This window comes from Leuciscus leuciscus, assembly GCF_965113295.1.
Source record: "Leuciscus leuciscus genome assembly, chromosome: 12".
NCBI classification, from domain to species: Eukaryota; Metazoa; Chordata; class Actinopteri; order Cypriniformes; family Leuciscidae; genus Leuciscus; species Leuciscus leuciscus.
In genome coordinates, this window is record NC_138736.1 from 27,276,664 (window position 1) to 27,300,442 (window position 23,779).

At 39.2% G+C, this 23,779-nt stretch overlaps 2 protein-coding genes across 3 annotated transcripts in view; one reads left to right on the plus strand and one right to left on the minus strand.

The window, feature by feature from the left end:
• The first annotated feature begins 331 nt into the window (after positions 1-331).
• Positions 332-7,469, plus strand: oxnad1 (oxidoreductase NAD-binding domain containing 1). Of its 2 annotated transcripts, XM_082185707.1 has the most exons (9): positions 332-399; positions 668-797; positions 960-1,023; positions 1,516-1,622; positions 2,469-2,610; positions 5,496-5,732; positions 5,812-5,920; positions 6,008-7,188; positions 7,238-7,469. In XM_082185707.1, exons 2-8 carry the CDS (start codon positions 694-696, stop codon positions 6,163-6,165), a joined length of 921 nt encoding a protein of 306 aa, XP_082041833.1. In that variant the 5' UTR covers positions 332-399; positions 668-693; the 3' UTR covers positions 6,166-7,188; positions 7,238-7,469. The 2 variants fall into 2 exon arrangements, with proteins under 2 accessions (XP_082041833.1, XP_082041832.1); XM_082185706.1 differs by lacking the exon at positions 332-399 and having other exon boundaries at positions 426-797.
• The window catches only part of rftn1a (raftlin, lipid raft linker 1a), a 31,486-nt gene continuing 14,683 nt past the window's right edge, over positions 6,977-23,779 (minus strand). Inside the window, exons 3-10 of the mRNA XM_082185697.1 lie at positions 16,746-16,929; positions 12,794-12,905; positions 11,570-12,170; positions 10,378-10,581; positions 8,873-8,982; positions 8,583-8,686; positions 8,367-8,442; positions 6,977-8,196 (exon numbers count right to left, since the gene is read on the minus strand). Of these exons, the coding sequence (XP_082041823.1) occupies positions 7,822-8,196; positions 8,367-8,442; positions 8,583-8,686; positions 8,873-8,982; positions 10,378-10,581; positions 11,570-12,170; positions 12,794-12,905; positions 16,746-16,929 (1,766 nt within the window). The 3' untranslated portion in view covers positions 6,977-7,821. The remainder of the gene's footprint in view (positions 8,197-8,366; positions 8,443-8,582; positions 8,687-8,872; positions 8,983-10,377; positions 10,582-11,569; positions 12,171-12,793; positions 12,906-16,745; positions 16,930-23,779) is intronic.

Here is a 23,779-nt window from a genome sequence, read left to right on the forward strand (position 1 = left end):
TGGATATATAAGAATGAATGAAATGTAAAATGTTTTGTTAACAGTCGCGGTGTGCGTAACTAGGCAACCACGTTCTCGTTTACGTTGCATGACGTCATCGAAGTATGTCCCAGAACGTGCATACTCTTTTGCTACACACTCAAAAGTATGTACTTTTTCATCACAAAAAAAGTACATACTTTTAGGTCGTAGTATAAGTAGGCGAATTGGGACTGGTTTAGCACGCTCCGAACCACTTATTTGAACTGAAAGATTCGTTTAGTGTTCGAAGCTTCATGAAGCAGTGTTTCGAAATCGCCCATCACTACCCAAGTGAAGGAAGATCACTGGGTGGCGCTATAGACTGTGTTCACTATCCTTAAACACAGACGAAGAAGGAACGTCACCGGTGTGACAGAGGTGAATTATTTTGACACAAAATATTCTTCCTCTTGAGCATATATGCTCGTTATGCTTTGTCCGCTTAATTTTTATCATTGCTTATAATTCATTTAAAGATAAATTGAACATAAAACTGATTATTTTATTATCATTAGAGATAAACTGCTTGCTGCTCACGTGTGTGAATGTCAGCTGTTGAGAAGAAATTCTCATTTCAGATTTCAATGTCGTTTGTTATTTTTCAGTAAGCACAACTAACTTGCTTTGTATTTGATGACGTTATCAGGTGTTTGACCGTCTAGCTGATCAATCATGAGTGTCCCGTGTTTTGTAAGAACGCTGGCCAGAAGTTTCGCTGTTGGATCAAAACTGTTCAGACCAGCTGTTTTGTGTTCATGTAAAGACACAGTCACGCGGTGAGTATCCAGAATCTGGGGTTGTTTCTAGAGGCTTTGTGTTTTAAAACCTCTTGAGCTGGCTACCTAGTTTTCATGCAACAAAAATACTGTTTAGTTATGTAAGGAGCGCTTAGACACTATCCTTTGTGTTCAACCTAAACTTTACAAAATTTGTTTCAGAAAAATGTCATCCAGAAGACAGACTGACCATCTAGAGAGAACCTCTAACGTTCATAGAGACATGGTGAGTCTTCTTAGATTTCTTTATCTATATTGGATGAAACCCATGGCCTGTTGACCATAGATTCCTCTGAACATAAATGGTTAACAAATGATGTAGCCAAGTAGGTGAAAGTTCAGACTCTTATTCTGTATTGTAGGTCAACCACTGTCATTTGATTTTTGTCATGAGAATTCAAGACGGCATAATCATTTATTTATTATTTATTTCTACTTTTTATCGTACTACTTTAATTTGTTGATAATGTAGCATACTGGATAATATAGTGTTATTTCATTAACATATTATGCAAATTATATTGTCATGTTATATATTATCACACTTCAATCATTGAGTGTGTGTGTATAGTTTTGAGTGATAAAAATGTATAATGGCTCTCATTTGTACATACGAATTGAATAAAGCATTACATTTAAAATCCTGAGAGGCTAAAATATGAGGATTTTATTGTAAATTCTCTGTAAAGACATGATTTGATGTTCTGTGTGCATCCAGGAGCTTTTCTCTGCGCGTGTTAGTGAGGTTATGAACGAATCTGAAGCAGTAAAGCGACTGAGACTGGAGGTTCCACATCCTGACTTCAGCTTCCGTGCTGGACAGTGGTAAGAACGCTATACTAAATGATATCTTGTATAATATGATGGGGCTGTGGGGGTATATGAGACAACAAAAGTTGGGAAACACTAATCTAGACAGTCTGGAGCTAATACGGTTCCTAAATGTTACTTTATTTTCATTTGAAAGTGACTAATGGATAAGAAGACATGGAATTTTTCTAAATGGCCAGGAGATGGTGCTTTCCTCTCACTTAAAAATCCCACTTATTTCAGTGTGAGAAAAAAAAAAAAAAATCTATTCGTACATCAACCTCTCCTCGCACTTTCTCTCGCACTTTCTGCTCTTTGTTGTGTGTGTCTGAGTTTTGAGGGAGTCTGAGTGAGGTGAAAAAGTCAGGTGTTGATTTATGCAGATATATGCACATAAACTCCTCCAGACCATATGATGTTGTGTTCCTGCTAAAGAACACGAGGAACGCGAGTCAGGGAGAGCAGCGCGAGTAGGTGTGTGTGTGTGTGTGTGTGTGTGTGTGCGCGCCTGACATATGTGCTTATCACTTATTCATGCTCTGCATACACATATGGTGACTCTTAAAGCATATGTTGTTTCAGTTTTTTTAATTAAGTATTATTGATTTAAGTAATTTTGGACACTAGGGTTTTGTTGTCCTAGAATGTTACTGTGTCAAGACAAGTCACATTTATTTATATAGCGCTTTTTACAACACAGATTGTTTCACAGCAGCTTTACAGAGATACTGTGTGGGAAGAATACTTTCTCTTAACTTTCTAAAGGTACTTTATGTAGTTGTGTTGTTAGTTTTCAGTAGTGTGTCAGTATATTATATTATATTATATTATATTAATTTTGAATTGCTCCCTTTTTCACAGGGTGGATTTCTTCATCCCAGGTGTGGAAACAGTGGGCGGCTTCTCCATTTGCTCGAGTCCTGGCCTGCTGCAGAGAGAGGGAGTTATCGAACTGGCCGTCAAAAACGCACGCCATCCTCCAGCACAATGGATTCACACAAAAGTGAGTGAATGAAACAAAATATAAAGGTTGGAAAGATTTTTGTTTGTTTGTTTTTGAAAGAAGCCTCTTATGCTCACCCAGGCTGCATTTATCTGATCAAACATAGAGTAATATTGTGAAATATTATTACAATTTAAAAAAACTGTTTTCTATTTTAATATATTTTAAAATCTAATTTATTCCTGTGATCAAAGCTGAATTTTCAGCGGTCATTACTCCAGTCTTCAGTGTCACATGATCCTTCAGAAATCATTCTAATATGCTGATTAAGTGCTCAAGAAACATTTCTTCTTATTATTTTTATTATCAATGTTGCTCTTTCATATTTCTGTTGGAGCCATGATACTTTTTTTTTTTTTTAAGGATTTTTTTGATGAATGGGAAGTTCAAAAGAACAGCATTTATTTGAAATTGAAAATACTAGTGCAAAGTGCCCGTGCAAAATCTGTTTTTGTGTGTGTTTTTAATTGTTGGTTCGGTGTGTTTGAGTGCTCGTTACAATTACACAGCAAAAGTTTAGTGACTTTTTTATTTGTGCATGTTAGAAAGCAAATGCTGATACTGACATAATGACATACAATAAATATGGAAAATTGAACTACACGATTCAGGGAGCAGGCTACACAGTGAACTTCGAGAAAACGCTACTGAGAGGAACCGTATGTAAGATTGTGGCCAAAACTGGTACTGCAATCACTTTCAAATTACTGTAGAGCAGTGTATCCCCTCCCCCTCCCCCCTGACTCGAGATTGCCAGTTAGGCTGCTGGATCCAGCAGGAACGTAGGCTGCTACAAGGAGCTTCCAATGGCAAGTGACGAGTCCTACACGGTAAAAAAAATTTCGGATGTATTTCGGATTCATAACGAGGTCTTTTAGGTTTCGTAACGTTAGACATTTTTTATCCGACACGTTTGTAGCTGCAGCTGTGGTAACTAGAGCAGAGCTGGCAACCCGGATGCTGAAACACTACTGACTTCGTGATTGGTAGATAGGTGGAGGGTGGCGCATCAGGCCAAAACACAACATGACAACAGCAACATCAGTTGAGGGCTGCAACTTCACTTTTAAATGACAATATCCTGGCCGGACTACTGTTGTCAGTGATATAAGTATTTGAAATGAACATAATTTCTTAATGTCTAGTGACATATCAGGGCCATTTTATGATTAATTGAAATTCATTTCTTACATACGGTTCCTTTAAGCTCCGCTGCTTTCTTCGAGCCTCTCTGTCTCTGGTCCTGGGCTGTACTCACTCAGTGTCAGTGTGAGAGGGGGATTGGCCAGCGGCTAGAGTGGCAAAGGCCAATGTGTTCTTCTTTTACCGATATATTTACCGATATCTTTTGCTATTCTAATCCAAACAATGCCAAACTTGGCACTGCACTTACTTGTGCCTGTAGCAAGACACCTGTCAAGTTTGAAATCCATCGGACTAACGGTTCGAGAGATATGCGAATAATAGACGCACACACACAGACAGACAGACAGAAAGACGTTCCTGTAATTTATAGATAGATATAATATTCAGAAGTAAACAGCGTAGCTGACTTACAGATTCAGTTAACATCCACAAATGAATAAGTGCAACGATTCAGGGAGCAGGCTACATGGTGAACTCCGAAAAAACGCTACGCTTGAGCAAACAGTTTGTGAATAGGCTACTACAAATGATGGCCGTGAATAAAATATAATATTCAGAAATAAACAGTGTAGCTGACTTTGTTTAGCTGACAGAGTGTTTATGTCAGAATGTTTATTTTTAAACCACAACCCTCTAAGTGCTTCTTTTACCGATATATTTACCGATATCTTTTGCATTTCTAATCCAAACAATGTCAAATTTACTCGTGCCCGTAGCAAGACACCTGTCAAGTTTGAAATCCATCGGACTAACGGTTATGCGAATGCGAGAGATATGCGAAAAACAGACAGACAGACGTTCCTGTAATTTATAGATAGATATGTACTGTTACTTTTGTAAAAAATGTAATCCATCCTTACTGAATAAAAATATTAATTTGTTTTAAAAAAAAATCTTACCAACCCCACACTTTTGAACTGTAATGGAATAAGCATCATTATTCAGATTTTTTTATCTGTTTTTATTTGGAATGTACTATTCCATGATTTTATTGAAATGTTTGTTAAAGGAATAGTTAACCCAAAAATAAAAGCTATGTAATGGCATTGAATAGTGCCCAACTTTTTGAAGCTCCAAAAAACGCATCCATCCATCATAAAATAATCCATACTACTCCAGTGGATTAATAAAGGCCTTCTGAAGCGAAGCATTTGGTTTTTGAAGACAAATCCATATTTCAAACTTTATAAACTATAATCACTGGTTTCCGGCAACAGCCGTACGTGTGTTCACAAGAAAGTCGAGTTCCAGAAGGGTGACCTCTGACCTGACGTAGCACATACAGTATTATAAGCTTAGGGGAGAATTGAAGAATGCGGACGTGCAGAGGATAGAGCAAAACACAACGCCTGTTATGAATTAGAAGTCTAAAACATCCTATATGTATGTCATAGCCTACATCAGGTCAAATGTCATCCCTCTGCCGGAACTAAAGTTAGTCTTTAATCAGTATGTTTTCACTGAATATCCTGTTTCACATGGAAATGCATTGCATTACTGGTTGCAGTAATGCATTACATTTCTTGTGCATGTACAATATGGATTGTTTTTTATACGATTATGCTACCATAGAGAAAAAAAATGCATTTTAAATAATTAAAATAATCAGAACTCTACAGAGCTATATTCCATAAATGCTGATGAATGCCTTTATTTTATAGATTTTCTCCAAAAAAAGATTTTCTCTCCCCTTTTTTTTTTGTTTGTTGTAAATTCCGATTTTTCGTCCTCCTTTTCAGTGCTCTGTGGGCTCTCAGGTAGCAGTGAGGGTGGGAGGTAATTTCTACTTTGACCCTCAACCTTCGGACCCTGTGGTGGACTTGTTGCTGGTAGCTGGTGGTGTGGGCATTAACCCTCTGTACTCCATCCTGCTGCATGCAGCGGATCTGCTCAGACACACTGATGGTCACAGGTACACACCAGGACACACACACCTGTGCTACAGCGCCAAGAACACCAAAGACCTGCTCTTCAAGGCAAGTATATGCACCCTTGACTTGTCACTGAGGTGAGATTAAAGCTGCCAACTGATTTTTAGATCTCTGCTCCATTTAGAACACCATTATTGACATTTGTCATGAGCGACCAGATAGATTCTCCTGCAATCTCCATGTTACCCAGCAGAGCTCTGACATAGAGCAGGAACTTCAGCCTTACACCATAAGTGAGTAGAAATATCTACAGTTGATATTTTTGCTATCTGTTACCTAAAGTTGTATGCGTCACATGAGATATTCTTGTGTCTCCGCAGGTGGAAGGATATCAGAAGAAGAGCTTCAGCGCTATGTAGACTCGGAGCGCACATTGTGTTATCTTTGTGGCCCTCCTCCTATGATAGAGAAAGTGAGTTCAGACCTGCAGAGAATCGGCCTACCGGAGGACAGAATCCTTTTTGAGAAATGGTGGTAGCTGTAAACCTCCACCCAAAGCAGAGGACACAGTGATGGATGCATTTGCATCGGTGTCATTATAGAAACAGACTTTAATGGCAATGGACCTGTAATAACTTTGATATCTGTTGAAACGCACAACAGACAGACACTATGTCTGCATTTGAACAATTTTACCTCATTTTAAAGATGGGACTCAACAAATTGACCATGACAAGTACTGTAATGATCTACATCATAGTTCATTTGCTGGTTAACGTCAGGAGTCCGGTTTTGAAGGCATGTTAAAAGATTGCACGCACTGTTTTTGTTTTTTTAGGTCTGTGAATAATTATGTTTGCATTTTAGAACACATATTTATTCATTACAAACATTCTTCATAGGGACGTAGAAATGATCTGAAAAGTGGTGCAACAAAAACATAAAACATATTTTTAACTATATTTAATATAGTCCTAATTTTCTGAAAGTTGCTAAACATGGTAGAAGTCCCTTTAAAGTCGTTGCAGTATTTATTATAAATGTATCCGTGCACATAATTTTTTTTTTATTCACGTTCCCTCATAATCTTCAAACAAAATAAGCAATATCCATAACACCCCATGAGCAGCTATTTCCAGCATTGCAAGTACAGCTCTCATCTACTTAAATTTTACTTAAAGACCGAAATTTGTAAAAGACCGAAACATAAAAATCAGACAAGAACTGTATCTGTATTGAACTGTATTGTGCTTTTTAAGAGCAAGTCATGCCATTTTTATTAATTTTTTGCCTGGTTGTAGTTTATCTAATTTTACTCTAAAAAGGGGGACTACAGCTGCAATGTTGAATTTTGCATTATAACTAGGCAAAATGAAACTCTTAAAATACAATGTCAATAATCGTCATGTTCGAAACGAATTATTTTTCTCTAGTAGTAAGCAATTGTTTAAATATGTAAAGTCACAATGAAAAGGGACATTGAAAACAGAAGAAAACTGCAAGCTTTTGCTGTAAATCAGGGTTCCTCAAATCTGGCCCTGGAGGGCCACTGCCCTGCAGAGTTTAGCTCTAACTCTACTCAAACACCCCTAAACCAGCTCAAGTTCTAGTTACTAGAGTTACTAGAAGATTGCAGTTCGGTGAGTTTGATAAGGGTTTGAACTAAATCTGCTGTAAATTATGTGTCTTTAATTTGCATCTTAAGCCCATCATTGAGAGCTTTTATTTACACCATTAACTGTCTCACGGACATTCACTATAACTGTTACTTTACAAAGTAAGACATCAGTTACTGCCATCCTTACTGCGACTGTCTTCAATAAATAAATATTTTTCGTTTTACGTATTTGAGCTAGTGTATGACATAGTGCGTATGCTAATATTGTATGTAATAAAACGAGCTAACATCAAAGATTTACACAGGTACAAGTCTCAACACATTGGTCAGCTTTTAGCATATTCAGAGCTCCTTGAAAGGACGTTTTCACACATTTGTTTGAATCCCCTGCCATTTGCTACAGCAATTTACCCTAAAAACCGAAATAATTACGAGATTCAAACCCCTCTTAGCAATCTTACCAGGACAGTTACTCCATCAGCAGATGTATTTGCCCAGACAAGGGCCTGACTATAGTGTGTTCTGCCTGAATAAACATGAGCATATTGTAATGGTTAAATATGCATAAATGAATAGTCAGCACACTCCAGAGAATAAAGCTCTCTCTGTTACCGCCACTCGCACTTCCTCCAATTTAACACACGTAATTGTGCGCTTTAATTCCTGATCGCCATTTGTAATGGCGTCCTTTTTTCCTGGGCTGATGTTCGGGATGTCGATCCTCTGCGTGTGGAATTCCACCGTCCTTTCCGCTTGATCTCTCCTCTCTGGGCTTTCTGGCAATGTTTGCCCATTTTCCTTTTGGATAATCTCACATTGTCTCATCAGACTAGTGTTTTCTCTCTCCATTCTTTCCATTTCTCTCTCAATCGTTGCCAGCGGTGATGTCTCCCTCTCTGATGTCCTCTTACTATTCAAGTTCCTTTTGTTTTGACCTCTGAGGTGCAGTTTCTGGAAAACATGCACACAAACTGTCAGACACTGAGCTACTTTTGAGGATTTTAATGTCAACTGACAACGCTATTACAATTTCACACAGTTCTCTTAGACAACTCTAATCTAATTTTAGCAGAATCCTTTCTTTTGTGGCAGAAATAAACCTTGGTGCCATGCATACACACCGTCAAGTCTCTCCTCTTGCGAGGCAGCGTGGGTCTCTGGAGGAAGAGGATCTGTTTTGTGGCCAAACTTCCATCACTAAGACAAAAATAACAAATCAGATGTCTGTAAGAGCAGTTTAAATAAAGAATAAAAACTAAGAGAAGGTAATGTTTAGCCCCTAAACTGTATCATTGAACATAATGGTCTTGATTAAAGGTTTAGCATGACTTTGGGACCTTTTCATTTTGACGATGGGGGTGGGCAGCACACACATTAGTCTCCAGCCGTATGGAGCCAGAGACTGGAGCAGAGGGATGTAGTCTGTCTTCACTGCGACACCCTGCAAAACAGTCAACATAATGTGTGAAAACATTTCACTCATGTCCTATTGAGACAAATTGTGTGAATGTGCACATATGTCTGCACTCATTTAAAAGTTAGTTGGTAAGAAGAAATGTGTAAATTTCACTACAAATAATAGAATTGTTCATTTTATTGAATTCGGGATGTACCAGAGTAGACTTACATCAATCACAGTCCATTGCTCAACTACAATAGCATCGTACACTGTGGTTGGCCCAACATCACCTGAAGGACTTTGGAAGATAAAAACACTTTCCACAGTGGAAGAAGATGCTGAAGATAAAGAAAAAAGGATTGGAAAAGGTTTATATGAATTCAAAGTCTTTAGATATACCAGGACGTAGCACTCATATTACTATGAATGGGAGAAAGTACAGCTTGCAATATGGCAGAATAAGTCCCGCCTTCAAAATTAAAGGGCCAATCGCCAGTTAGTAAAGTCTTCACATCACTGCAGCAGCCCTTAGGAATCTCCGGTTACTACAGCCTATTTAACGCAATTTGAGCAGTAATTTATGGGATAGTTCATCTCAGAGGTTTTGAAATATGTTATTTAAATGTAAGTATGGCATATAGTGTTTGGGATTTCAGGATTTCCCTATTCAAATAGATAGGACTTGGTCTTGTATGCCTGAAATAGGTGCCCAGAGGCGTTGCGAATAGAGTGGTGCAGGTATGATGTCACTTTGTAGGCCAATCGGCAGTTAGCATCACACTGGTTCCATCAACAAAAACCCAATAGGATTTTCCCATAGGCTTTTGGATTATCGCTAAAAACAAGCTCTGTGATCAACAAAAGTTTATGATACTTAGACGTTTTGTCCAGATAATTAATATAATTATCACAGATGAAGCCTAAATTCAGTCGCCAGAAGTAAAAAGCTAAAGGTAGGCTATAAACGAACTACACCACGGTCCCACAAATTCAACGTCACCATCACTAAGCTTCCGACAATTTTCCCAGAAAGTTTGACTTAGAATAGTTTATAAGAGCACAATTATAAGTATAATGATGCTGTAAAAGCAGACTGAGTCTATCTGTTCAGCGCGATGATGTTTAATGTCCCAGACAGTCTCTGTAGTCCCATTTAGCCTCTGTAGTCCCATTTAGCCACTTGTTAGCAACCACCTTTTACAAGATACGTAACAGCTTAAAAAATGGGTTGGGGTGATATTGATGTATTTTATGTTGTAGAACAAAACGTCAAAGTGTCTTGAGCTTTTGTTCATCACAGACCTAATTTCAGACATTTAACCAAAAACCCATAAAAAAAAAAAACATTGACTCCGGGACGATAGAACCGGAAGTGTAGATCCGTTTCCACATTTTGGCCTACAAAGTGATGTCATATCTGCTCCACTCTATATGGTCGCCAAGTGAACAGACTTTCCTTGAAAGGGACTTTATATGAATTGTTGATCAAATTTGTTTTATAGTCATCGCTGAGCTGATTTCTAAAATAATGATAAAAGTAGTTATTTTAATTTAGTTTTATTCTGTTTATTTTTATTAGATGTTATGCATTGTCACATTTGTTTTTTCTAATAATTGTATCATTAATTCATTAAAACTCGCTAAATGAATAAATGTAATACATTAGAAGAACATGTTTTTTTTATTCAGCAAAATTTACTACCATTTGTAAATTATCACTACACCTCCAGTACCTGCGTCATCTCCCAGATGAAAGTAGCCGTCGATGAGCTGTGCGCCACTTCTGAAGTGCTGCGTCATGTGATCCAGCCAATGAGAGTCAACCGAGCTAACAAGCCCCGCCTCCCTGTGCACCTGCATTGGAACCCTCAGAGAAAAGTATTTTGGCGATCCCGACAGAACTATCGTATGGTTGTACAGCGCGAACACCTGCACACCTACACATACAGAAACAAATACTTAGACTTCTGTTGCTACATATTATAATTATAAACAAACATAGATAAGCAACTGCTACATGAGCAAGTGTTTCTCAGAATATCTGCGAAACGAAGCCGCTGATAAACGGCGACTGAGAGTGCTATTGATTTTATACAGCAGCTGTTGTTTTATAGTGAGTAACTTACATTTTAAACACAATATTCCCTGTTACTTGGTCTACTTTTGCTCAGCAAACAAAAATAATTCCAAACAAAGCCACAGAAGAATTTCCTTTGCGTAATACACAGCAATCACTTTCCTGAATAAATCAGTGCGTCGACTGTTAAAAAAAATAAGTTATGTAGGCTATAGTATGAATGTGTGTGGTATGAATGAAATTCGGAAGTAGGCCTACTACATCCGCCATGTTGTCACTGTCATGTAGCCTACGGCATCAGTAGCGTCGCTTCATCACCGTTCACAACTCCTCTCTCATGGGATAGCAAAGTGCCTATTGAATGCACACTTCAGAATCTCTTTTTGCCTTCTGTTTTTCGAATACTATGTATTCGGACATAGTACTCTGTTTGCGTATTCCGTTTTTCGCATACTATATAGTATATATGCAGCAAGTCACTTGTTTAATTCCTGAATCAATCAGTGTTTGAACAAATTGGTTGAATGAATGATTCCATGTGATATGTATTTTGTCAATATCTAGATTCTACTATATGTAAATCGTCTCTAGAGTTAGATTTGAGTCATCTGCATATTTTGAAAATAATTATGATTTGGACCAACACAATGGAAGTGAACTGAGACAAATCAAATTCAAGTTTTCTTCACTATTAAAGAATTGCGATCAAATCAGACCTGGGAATTATAAATTGCTCATCTTATTTGATATAATTATCTTGATAAAACTTGATATAATCTAAAAGAAAACATGTTTTCTTGTTTTTTCCACCAGCCCATTTTCTGTATTTCTACAGGCTGCATACTTACGATTCAACATCTGGGTGGTTCCAGTGCACTTGCTGGGTTTGTCTTGGCTTTTGACCTGCTCTCTGTGCTCTCTTTTGTGTTTTTCTGCCAAATCACAGCTGGACAGGACTGACTGCATTCTAGTATTTTGGGTTTGATGTGGCTCTGATGCACAAGAGCTTAATATAAACTCATGCGATGACTCTCGAGTCTTTAAATCATCAGCTTGTGTACATTCACATTCAACATTCAGGTATTGATACTCTGGACACTGATGGTTCTCAGTGAAAGGATTCTGATTATTCCAGCCCTGGCTGCTCTCAGTGCTTTGTATTTGAAGGCTGTGGTTCATAAAGTCTTCATCGTGTTGGCTCTGGTTCTCAAAATCTGGATTAAAGGTTGTACGATACTGGTTTCGATGATCCCCGTTGCCTCGATCCTGTTGGCTCTGCTCGCTCACAGGGCTGAGGGTTGGAGGTCTGCTGCTGTGATGCACAGAACAGGGACTGGAGTGCAAGGAGGAAAGCTCTTCTGGTTCCCAGTGACCAAGGAAATATGGACCCCCACCGGGCTGGGGCAAAAACCCCACAAACAGATCACCCTGATCAGCCAAATCCTGCACCTGCATCCCCAAAAACAACCAGGACTAATTGAAAACATTAAGACATTCATCATGACACCTGTTCTATTCAAAGTGTACAATCAAAGTTGACAATGAATGAATGAATGGATTCCAATGTAATATGAATAATTTTACAGTGTCTTTGGAAGAGGAAGGTGGTGCGTTTTCCTCTAGATGCTTTTAAAATAAGCTCTGTGGAGCTGTGACAGGAAATGCTAATGAAAACCATATTTTCCAATCATCATACTGTCACGCCACACACGCATATGTCTAAATCATCAGTAAATGTCACACGGCGCAAACACTTCCACACACACACACTCAGTCAAACACTGCTTATCTCCAGATAAATGCAATTACTGAAAAGGCGAGGGGGTGACGACTAATGGAATGGCAGATGAATACGGGGTGTCTGTGTCTTTGCAGCAGCCTGTCAGCTTTTGTTTTCTGTTTTACAGCCATATTGTAAGACCATGATAGAGAGAGTCTGAAGTAAGTGGGTTTTTGATGCCATCTTTAATTGAGTGATGACACTAAGTGTGCCACTAAAGTGAATGAAAAACAAATTGACCTGCTGCTCTCTGTTTGAATGAAAACAAATGAACTTTAAAATAAGGTCAAACCTTTTTCACATAGCCCTGTATGACTTCTGGGTCAGGGTCCTGGTGACCGAGGTAACACACGTCTGTTGTGAGATGAGGCTCCACCCAGTTTAGCAGACTACTGTCGGAACCACTGTAACAAAAAAGCACCATAAAGCGACTTTTGAACATCAATAATTTAAAAGCACATGAAATCAAAATGGGCCCTATTTACTCAGTCTTGATTCATCTATGAACCTTATTCCAAAGAAAGAAAATCCCTTGTGGCAAGCAGGGTGGGGCAAAGAGCCATGGGAACGGAGCGGGGCTGGTGGCACGAGTGCTAATGATTGGTCTTGAGTCCCACAGAGGAGTTCCAGATGGAAAAAAAAGGAGGAGTAATGACATTGAGGGAGGAGAGAGGACCAGGCCATGGACATTTATGTTTTGTTTTATTATGTTTACATGCGGCATATTTTGAACTTACTGTTCAAAAGTTTGGGTCAATGTTTCTAAAAATTTTGAAAATGATTTCTATGCTCACCAAGGCTGCACATATTTGATAAAAAAATAAAAAAATCAGAAAAATATATTACATTTTCAAAGATCTGTTTTCTAGTTGAATATATTATATATACTATATAAGTTATTCATCATTAACTTTATAAAAAATTTTTTTTTAAATAAATCTTTTGTAACATTATTTAAAAATGTCTTTACTGTCACTTCTAATCGATTTAATGCATCCTTGTTGAGGTAAAATATTGATTTCTTTTAAAAACCTTTTTTACTCACGTATGGTAGTCAAATATTTATTTATTTTTGTCACTTTTTAAAACCTTTTACTGACCTGACATTTTCACACAAACTAAAATGTAAAGTAACTCTCTATTTCTAAGATGATCACAGCACCACTTTATATGATTTAAGCATGCAACATTGTTGTATATAATGCAAAAATATTACTATTTGAAATGTTGATTGATGTGTACAGAACACTGTTTCCCTTTCGTTCAGTCACTACGAGTTACGTCAGTGAATGACAAATTGGGGGTTTCGCTTAGAAGCCTATCACCTTCGAGTTCTACAAAACGAGCCAATGGCAAGGAAAATGCCATGGGTCTGCGGAATTTGCACAGCGCAACTCCGCCCCACCGCGTGGGTATAAAAGGAGGGATGCTGGCAATCTCGCATTATGTTTTTGCTTCGGAGCCAAGAGTTTCTGTTCACTCCTCTGCAAGCCTGTATCTGAGTTCTTCGACTACGAGATGAGCGGCTCTCCAGAGTGTTGGTGCAACGGCGTGTTCCAGCGAGATTACATTGCCTGCTGCTGGTCTGTGCAGTGATCTGCCAACAGTGTGTGTGCTTCTCCCCGAGCACTTTTTTCCTCTCACAAAAGAGCTTGCGCGTGGCACGTCTTTTTCAAGATGTTTTACCATCTGATGGGCGTCATGAGGAGGTCACGAGGTCCTGGAAGTCTCCATTGTCTTCCCGTGATCGTTCGGCGGCCTCCTTTGCCTTCTCTTCCCTCGATGGGGCGGCGGCTAAAGGGTACACTGGGGTCGCTTCTACCTGGCGTGGTGATCCAAAGCAACCCTCCAAAGCCTGTAGGTTCTCATATACCCTGGTGGCGAAATCCTATAGAGCTGCGGGGCAGGCTGCCACCTGGCTGCATGCCATGGCTATCCTGCAGGTCTACTAGGCCCGGATGCTCAGGGACATGCACGAGGGTAGAGCTGATCTGGGGCTCATGGAAGAGCTGTGTGCAGCCACCGACCTCGCTCTCCGGGCGACGAAGGTGACCGCACGCTCCCTGGGTCAGGTAATCTCCATAGCTGTGGTCCAGGAGAGGCACCTTTGGCTAAACCTGGCTGATATGCGAGATGCTGAGCGGACCCGGTTCCTAAACTCTCCCATATCCCAGGCTGGACTCTTAGGCGGCGCGGTCGAGGACTTTGTTCTCGGCCGCCCAGCAGTTCTCGGCCGCCCAGAAGCAGACTGAGGCCATAAAACATGTGCCCTTCTGGCCCCAGCAGCAGCCTTCACCTGGGCCGCGCTGTGGAGGTGGCCGCAGGAAGGTGCCTCAGTCCACACCAGTCCCGCTGCCTGCCAAACGCCAGGCGAAGCGGTGCTCCTGATGCAGACTGCTCAGAGATGGGCTGCAGTTCTTCGTGGGAGATGGTAGCAGGGCCACTTCTTCCCCCTCTCGGCCGGCAGCACCTTAATGTGGTTAAAGGAAGAACTGACACCCCCATCTCTGAGCCCCCAGAGGCCGCAGACGGCAGTGTGCAACGCTCCGCCTCGCCACCCTCGTCCCCAGACCCCTGTCAGAGCAGGCCCCCGCGGAATGCTCGTCCTTCCCTGGCCTCCTCTTTCAGGACGTGGCATATGACCGTGCCCCCACACCGGGACGCTCCGCCTCCCACGTCTGGGCTGGTCATTCCGCCTCGCTGCCCCATCGTGGGTACGTCTGTGGTTCGCATGACCCCACTGGTTCAGTTTTTGGGAGCCTGGCTAGAGCTTCCCAATCTGTCCCACTGGCTGCCCCTACTTCATTGTACCCAAGAAAACCGGTGGGTTACGGCCAATCCTGGACCTGCGCATCTTGAACCGAACCCTTCACAGGCTTCCATTCAAGATGTTTACAGCCAAACGCATTTTTGAATGTTTTCGTCCTCTGGATTGGTTTGCAGCGATCAACCTGAAGGACGCGTACTTTCATGTCTCCATTCTTCCTCGACACAGACCGTTTCTACGGTTTGCTTTCGAGGCGCAGGCATACTAGTACACGGTTCTCCCATTCGTGTTAGCCCTGTACCCTCGCGTCCTCACGAAAGTCGTCGAGGCAGCACTTGTGCCACTCTGGCAACACGGGGTTTGCATCCTGAACTATCTCGACGACTGGCTGATTCTAGATCTTTCTCGAGACCAGGTTTTGCGAACACAGGGACCTGTGCATATGCCACTGGCTCCGGCACCTGGCCCGTCTGGGCCTTCGGGTCAACTGGGAAAAGAGCAAACTCTCCTCCATGCAGAGGATTTCTTTTTTTGCCATGGAAATCGACTTTGTCGCCATGTTCTCGCAGCTTATGAGCGAGCGCGCGAAGTCACTGCTGAATTGCCTGAGTCAATTCGAGGGCAAGAGTGCGGTTCCACTGAAGTTATTTCAGAGGCTCCTGGGGCATATGGCATCCACAGCGGCAGCCACACCGCTTGGACTGCTTCATATGAGACCGATTCAGCACTGGCTTTGTGATCGAGTCCCGAGATGGGCATGGAAAAGGGGCATGCTCCGAGTACCAGTTACTCGGGCCTGCCGTCAGACCTTCACCCTGTGACCTTCACTACCATCACTTCCGCTAGGGCCCTGTCCACGAGACACGCCTATGCGTTGAAGTGGAACCTCTTTGTCACCTGGTGTTCTTCTAGCTGAGAAGACTGGATAGTGGACGCCATGTTCTTGGCTTACCAGACGCAGGGAAGACCATGCCCCCTAGAGGTGAAGGCACACTCCACCCGGAGTGTGACTTCCTCCTGGGCTTTAGCGCATGACGCCTAACAGACATCTGTAGAGCTGCAGGCTGGGCGACACCCAACACTTTCGCGAGATTCTATAATCTCCGGGTAGAGCCAGTGTCCTCTCATGTACTCGCTTCCACTAGCCAGTAAGCTAGGACCTGCAGTAAGACGTCCCTCTGCCACAACCGCTGGAACAGCCTGGAGTCCAGTCTTGGCTCCTCAGCGGAAAACATAATGAGAGATTGCCAGCGTCCCTCCTTTTATACCCATGCGGTGGGGTGGAGTTGCGCTATGCAAATTCCGCAGACCCATGGCATTTTCCTTGCTATTGGCTTGTTTTGTAGAACTCAAAGGTGATAGGCTTCTAAGCGAAACCCACATTTTGTCATTTACTGATGTAACGTCTCCGTTCCGTCAATAAGCACGTTCTGTACAATAAGCATATGCCAAATATAGTCACGGTTTGTGTTTATACCTGTGTGTTTGTCTGATGAGCACGGCTCTGTGTAACTGCTTCTGTAGGTTAGCACTAGCAGGGCCGCAGGAGTGAACAAAGGGATGGACAGCAGCCAGTACGAATCCCTTCTGATACAACTCACACACCTGCACTGGAAGCTCTCTGACTGACGACAGACACAGCAATGAGGACACTGACACCTCTGAAGAGAGAGAGAGAGAGTCAGACAGGCACACAGAGAGAAATGAGGAGAGAAAGAAAATATATAAATAAACATGTTATCTATCATTCAACTATCATCATAAATAATTATCGTTGAAATGAACTTTCCACCATGACAACTTACTTCTAATAATAACAATAGTAAAACAAATAAAGAAAAATATTTTGAAAAAAACCTTACTGATGCGCACACACACACACACACACACACACACACACACACACACACACGCATGCACGCACGCGTACATGCACACACACAATAATAAAACAAATAATTAAAACAAATGATATCAATCAGTAAGATTTCAGAAAGATTTTTTTGAGAAATTAATAACTGTATTCAGGAAGGATGCATTAAATTGATAGTAAAGACTTTGACATTGTTACAATTGTTTTAATTTGAAATAAATTGTGTTTCTATGCTTTCTATTCATCAAAGAATCCTGAACAAAAAAAAAACAAAAAAAAAACAAAAAACTGGATCAGCATGTTAGAATGATTTCTGAAGGATCATGTGACACTGAATATTGGAGTAATTACTGCTAAAAAATCTGCATTGCCATCACAGGAATAAATACAATTTTAAACATATATCAAAGCTGAAAACAGTTATTTTAAATTCTAATAATATTTCACAATAATACAGTTTTTACTCTATTTTGATCAAAAAATGTACCACAAAAAATCTTACCAAATCCAAACTTTTGAACTCTTTAGGAATGTCTAATGAATGAAAAAATAAACCACTAGATATTTACCAGAGTAATAAATGTGACAACTAGCCCTAGTCCTTCACATATGTCAATGTACCAAAACTGAACTGATGAATAATGTATGCATTCTCATAACACTATATCTGCATGAACTAATATATTCACCCCCACCACATACCCATGTGGAAAAAGGAATGGCGAAAGACAAAAATGAAGAAGATAGGTGCAAACCATTTCATTCACAGTCATCTCTGGCAAAAAAACAACAAAAAAAAAACACTTGTTAAGAAGCTCATTTTCTGACACTAACTGAAATGCTGTTGAAATAGTTTGAAAGTATTCTGGTGAAATGGTTTTACAAGTAAATTGTTTCTGTGATCAGTAATTAAAGTTAATTTCCAGCGCTCATTATTCAGGGCCGCAGTGAGCTGCAATCATCTTTCAGAGGTGTGACGAGCTTGTTTAAACAAAACTGTGACGGTCTGAACACGCTCTCACTCTGAGGGGGGTTTATTAGTGTTTCCAAAGAGGAAATAACAGCACGGTTCACAGCAAGATGAGCCTATAGGTGAAATGAGTGCATATGTGTGATTTCTGTGATGCAGTGTGAATTTCACTGTTTGGATGCAGGTCATTTTAAGGAAATTATGTTATCTATGTCTGATCGAAAATTTCAATTCAACCATGTCAGTAGCTCAGCCCAGTTCTTGGAAGGTTCTCTCAAAGTTATGAACAAATATAACTCCAGTAATGTTAATAGAAGGTTCATTCAAAGTTTTCTGGTCTTTAATGATTCTCAAAACGTTAGCCCAAAAACATTATTTGTACATCATTCATGAAACTTTTTTTGTCCAAAATGTTTAGTTGAACATTTGTCTAACATTTTTTAAATGTTACTACGTTTTAAAATGTTCAAAATAACATTCAAATGTAACATTCCCATAATGTTTGCAAAACGATACAATGGAATGTTCCCTTAACGTTCGCATAACCAAGAGAAAACGTTTTTAAAACTGGTCGTTTTGAACATTCAGGGAACATTCAGAAATAATGTTTTCATAAATGAATGCGAAGTTGCGAACATTAGCAAAACGTTCTTAGAACATTGTTAGCTGGGAGGTTTGGAATAGATTTGCTTATAATTTAAATTTGTAAACCTTGTACGTGTTAAAAAAATGAAGATTTTGAAATGAAGAGACAAAGAAGTCTCTTGTGCTCAACAGGGCTGCATTTATTTGATTATTTATTATTTATTTAAAAACAGTTGTGCTGCTTAATATTTTTATTGAAACGGTGATCAAAAAAATTCAGGAGACTTTGATGAATAGAAAGTTTAAAAGAACAGTATTTGATTGAAATAGAAATATTTTGTAACATTATAAATGTATTTTACTGTCACTTTTCATCATCATTGCTAAATTAAAGTAGTAATTTCTCCCCACCCCCCAAAAAAATCTCACTGATCCCAAACTTTTTTTCTGAACCAAAACAAAATTTGTCACTCTCTCAAATATGATGAGAGAAGGATCACATTTAAAAACAAAATTAACTCCAAACAGTTAAATTTACAGCATAACTTGTTCAGAATCCAGTTCAATTATCAGTATAAACTTCACCAAATAACAAAATCTGTTTGCAATCATCAGGTAGTGCTGAAACAGCGGAAGTGTCTTAGACTTTATGATGTCTATTAACTCCACTCCGGTCCAGAGCATGAACTATATTAACTAGCACATCACGCGAAAGGCCTGTGGCAAAGGACACTCTATGCTTCAGCTATGCGTGAGAGAATGAGAAAATGCTTTTCTTTGTGTAGGACCTACACACACACACACACAGAAGATTTGACTCCTCCTGAAAGGCCAAATATTATGATAATCTGTCCCTATATTTACTACGGGGAAATTCCACCTTTATAAAACAGAATTACCCAGTTGGGGGTTAAACACTCCAGTAAACAGTCCTTCTCAGCAACATAGTCCACCTCAAGAATGCAGCCCTCTGAACGAATATTCCTCAGTCTAAATCCATGTACAAGCTCTTAAAATGAGAAGCAGAGACTTTGGTAAGTCAGTTAAACTTCACCTGCTGAGAAACATGTTTTTTGTGCTAAAATTTCAACTCTCACAGCACAATCACATTAGTCTAAATTCTTTCTGGATTTTCTGGATCTAGCTGTGTCTTAAACACCTAGACAATCACAGATTTGAACGTACTATGTTAGAGTTTCCAAGTGTGATTAACTCAAATCCAAACACACTGAACGGATCTGCTCTGTTTTATGGCTCAAACTAACAGGACACAAGCAAGCAAGTGGGGCATCATAGCTGTTATATTGAATATAACATGAATATAATTTTCAGCTTATTGGCCGGAAATAATATCCGTGCATCCCTGATATTGACCATGAGCATCAGGACTTAAACTTTTTTTTTCATTTATTATTTAAACAAAGTGGTTCATTGTATTGTAAATGCCAAAGTAATTTGATTTTACTGAACCAATCCTCTAGATGATTTTTTGAACTAAACGTGTTAGTTGCAAATCCATTATATAGCCGTCCCTTCTTCGGCTGTGCTGACCTATCAGAACTGCTCTCTAAATATTGATATGTCATAAATATTAAAGTAAGTGTTTATATGATTCATAAGTATGAGGGATTCTTGCTGCTTATGACTGTGATGTCGGGTCCTGGAGGGGTCTTATTTTATTTTCTAATAATCCGACAGAGAGCAGAATTGAATTATTTATAGAAACCAATTTAAATTAAAAACAGATTTTGGCTATAAATACAGTTCAGTGTCACTAAGACAACTGATTTTCTCTCTTATGCACATACAAACAGATAAATCCTGGATTTTAGTACTGACCCCTCACATCTTCAAGATCAGATAATCCTTAAAACGATGCCTAGCATTTTCTCTCTCGCTCTCTCTCCCTCTTCTTTTTTTCCCTCTCTTTTATTTCATCCCTGTCAATCATTCACATTCATTAAGTCACTTAACATTGCTTTCAATATTGATGCCTCAAAACAAACAAACAAAGAAACATATTCTAACATCTCTGCCTCGCACTCGTGCTGTCACAGCAGTTTGCAGTGAAACTCTTTTTTTTGTCTCGGTGTCTCTGTAGGCATCAGTGAATTTTACATATAAATGACCTGCCTGTCTGTCTACCGATAAGCAGCTAAAACAGAAAGCCTGGAGTGTGTGTGTGTGTGTGTGTCCAGAACCTGAACGATTGTCGCTGTCCCAGTTCTCACACATACATTTTTTTTATAAATAAATATTTGATCCAGGTCACAATCTCAGACACAAACCTGCACACACACACATTTGTGTTTGGGTAATGTTTCATGCGTTAACTTTAAGTAGTAAAACTGCTAGATAAGATAAACTAACAATACCTTTTTTAGTCTTTATATTACCTTAAAGCTTCCAATAATAGAAAATAGTATTTTTCAATGTACAAAATAATTGGATTAGAAACAAGGCAAACAAACTATATTACAGAAATATAAAGTCCTCTGAGATCCTGCTGGACGGCGCAATCTCATCAGATTTCAGTCAAAATTAAGTATTCCAATCCCATATATATATTTTATATACAAGTATTGGTTAAAATTTCACTATGAAGCATTTGGCCCTCTAGCGGTTACATTTTTTTTTTTTTGCATTTTGGTAATGCTTTGGCTCTGCATGACTGTGTGGATGAATATGACCCTTCACAATAGATAATGCATTACAATGAACTCTGTAAGAGAGCTACAAATCATGGCAATTAATCTGTTCAATAAAACATCTGTTGAGTCATAAAAAGCCATCTCTGCATCACTTTTACAACATTTCAAATCTCTCAGTTCTCACAATCTCCGAAAAGCCAAGCCAATGCTGATTCTTGTTTTATTACGAGCATACCCTCCTCTGTTCTGCGTTTTTTTTGTAAACGTGTGATTCTCTGGAGGTTCGAGATTTAGAGGCTCCATATCACTTTCCTGGTTGTTGTAACAACTAACCTATGCCACTCCTACGCTGCACACCACTATGGTGCACTGCATTCACACGGGGAGTCTGCGTTAACGCTTCTCATTTACTTTGAAAGAGTGACGTAATGCTTTGCTGAACTGAATTCTTCACTGTGTTGAATTCACACTGGCGTTGCCGTGGCAGAAGTTGAAAACTTTAAGCGCCAACGCAGGCGTAAGCCAATCGGATCGTCTATGCAAATACCCTAGCACAGATGTTAGCCAATTGCATTCATGCAGCACCGGAAAAGTAATGTGATTGGCTGTTGTGACTATGGCGATCGTGTCAGCACCAAGCTTCAGACACGCCTTCCGTCAAGCGTTGACGCCTACGCCCCGTGTGAATGCAGTGCTACACCAAGTATAGCATACACAGTATACAATAGCTACAGTAGCTGGAGCAACTTTTCTCTATTTATGGATATGACGAGTCACACACGGGCGAGTGATGCATACATGCAATTTGCATCGAAAACTGTTTGGTCTAAAATACATACACTTATAATAAGCTTACCATAGTGAATCAGGGTAAGACAAAAACACATTTTGGAAGAAGGAATGATGATGTATTTACTCATTATTTAAATTGTGTTCATTTTGAACAAAAAAGTTAGGTACATAGTGTACCTTTAACTGCAAAATATCAGTTTTAATTTCTACTTACACTTTTATTTTACTTTTTTTCACTGTACAAGTATTCATTTACCAGACATTTATTCCTAAATAAAGAATAATGTTAATTATGTTATAATGTTAGTTCATGATACCAAATACAGTCCAGTCTTACCATGGAAAATAATTTATTTTACTTTTATTGTTATTATACTAAGCTCAGGTATTTTCTATGCCCTACATTTACATATAGGAAATTTTGTATTTTTCCTTAATGCATTACTTAGTTTGTTTATTAGCATGTTTTCTTCATGACTTTGACTGGTGCCCATGTACCTGTAGGTAAATTCAGGTTTTAGTATTGTTGAGGGGTCCCTGACCCCCATCCATACACAATTATACATTCGGTCATATCCTTGTAATTATGGTCAGTAATGGCCCATATACTCCTATGCTTTTAAGTCATTAAGATGAGCTGGTCTGTTTTTCTGCTCAATCTGTGTCTTATATTCTCTCATCCTGTCTCATATCCACTTTCTCTGAATTCAGCGGGATCCATTATTGCCTCTCTCGAAGCACACTAACAAAAGCAGCATTAGTATATTTAGAAACATAAGCCCTCAAAGAAAATACACTGTTTGGTTGCGCTCTCTCTCTCTCTCTCTCTCTCATCTAATCTCACACTTTTTTCTCTTCCCAGTTTGAAGCTTTACACTTTATCATCTGAAGGTGGGTTTTGTGCATTTGTGTATCAATTTATATATATCTATATCAATATATATGTTGCTTTGAATTTTGAAAAACAGCAATCATTTTTATACTGCATGTCACTCTGTATTTTAATCATCTGATGCATGAATTATTAAGTCATTTAACCTTTTTTAACTTTATTTTAATATTTTTATTTTAGTTTTAATAATTTTTGTACTTCAACTTATTTCAGCTAGCTGCCAATGCAACTTTTCTTATTTTGGTTTTCCGTTTTCCATCTAATATTTATATTGATGAGTTTTTGTTTTAGTTTTACAGTAGTTAACAACAACAAAAACACTGTTCCCAATACCTTTCCCACAAAATGGTGTCATTTGAGTGTCATATAGGTCTACTGCAATCGTAAATAATAAATATTCCAGAAATTATCACTTCCATCAACCACAACCACAAAGGCATACATTTATTAAAAAACACCAACAAAGATAATCCAAACATGGAGCAGGAACAAAATCCAAATTAAAGCTGCAAGCAGCGATGAAAGGGCCCTCGCACCCGTGCCATCGTCACTCGTTGGCTTTAGGAAGACAGAGCATGGTTGGGCAATGTGCATTTAAGGAGGTATACAGTATATAGTAGTTGCTAGCATGTTTAGTATGTTTTTAGCATGCTTAGTACACAATAGGTATGTGGTTAGTACTGCATTACTGTGTTAACCAGTTCAGTTTCTGTTGGCAGTAGGTGGGGTTATATATCTAAATATTGCT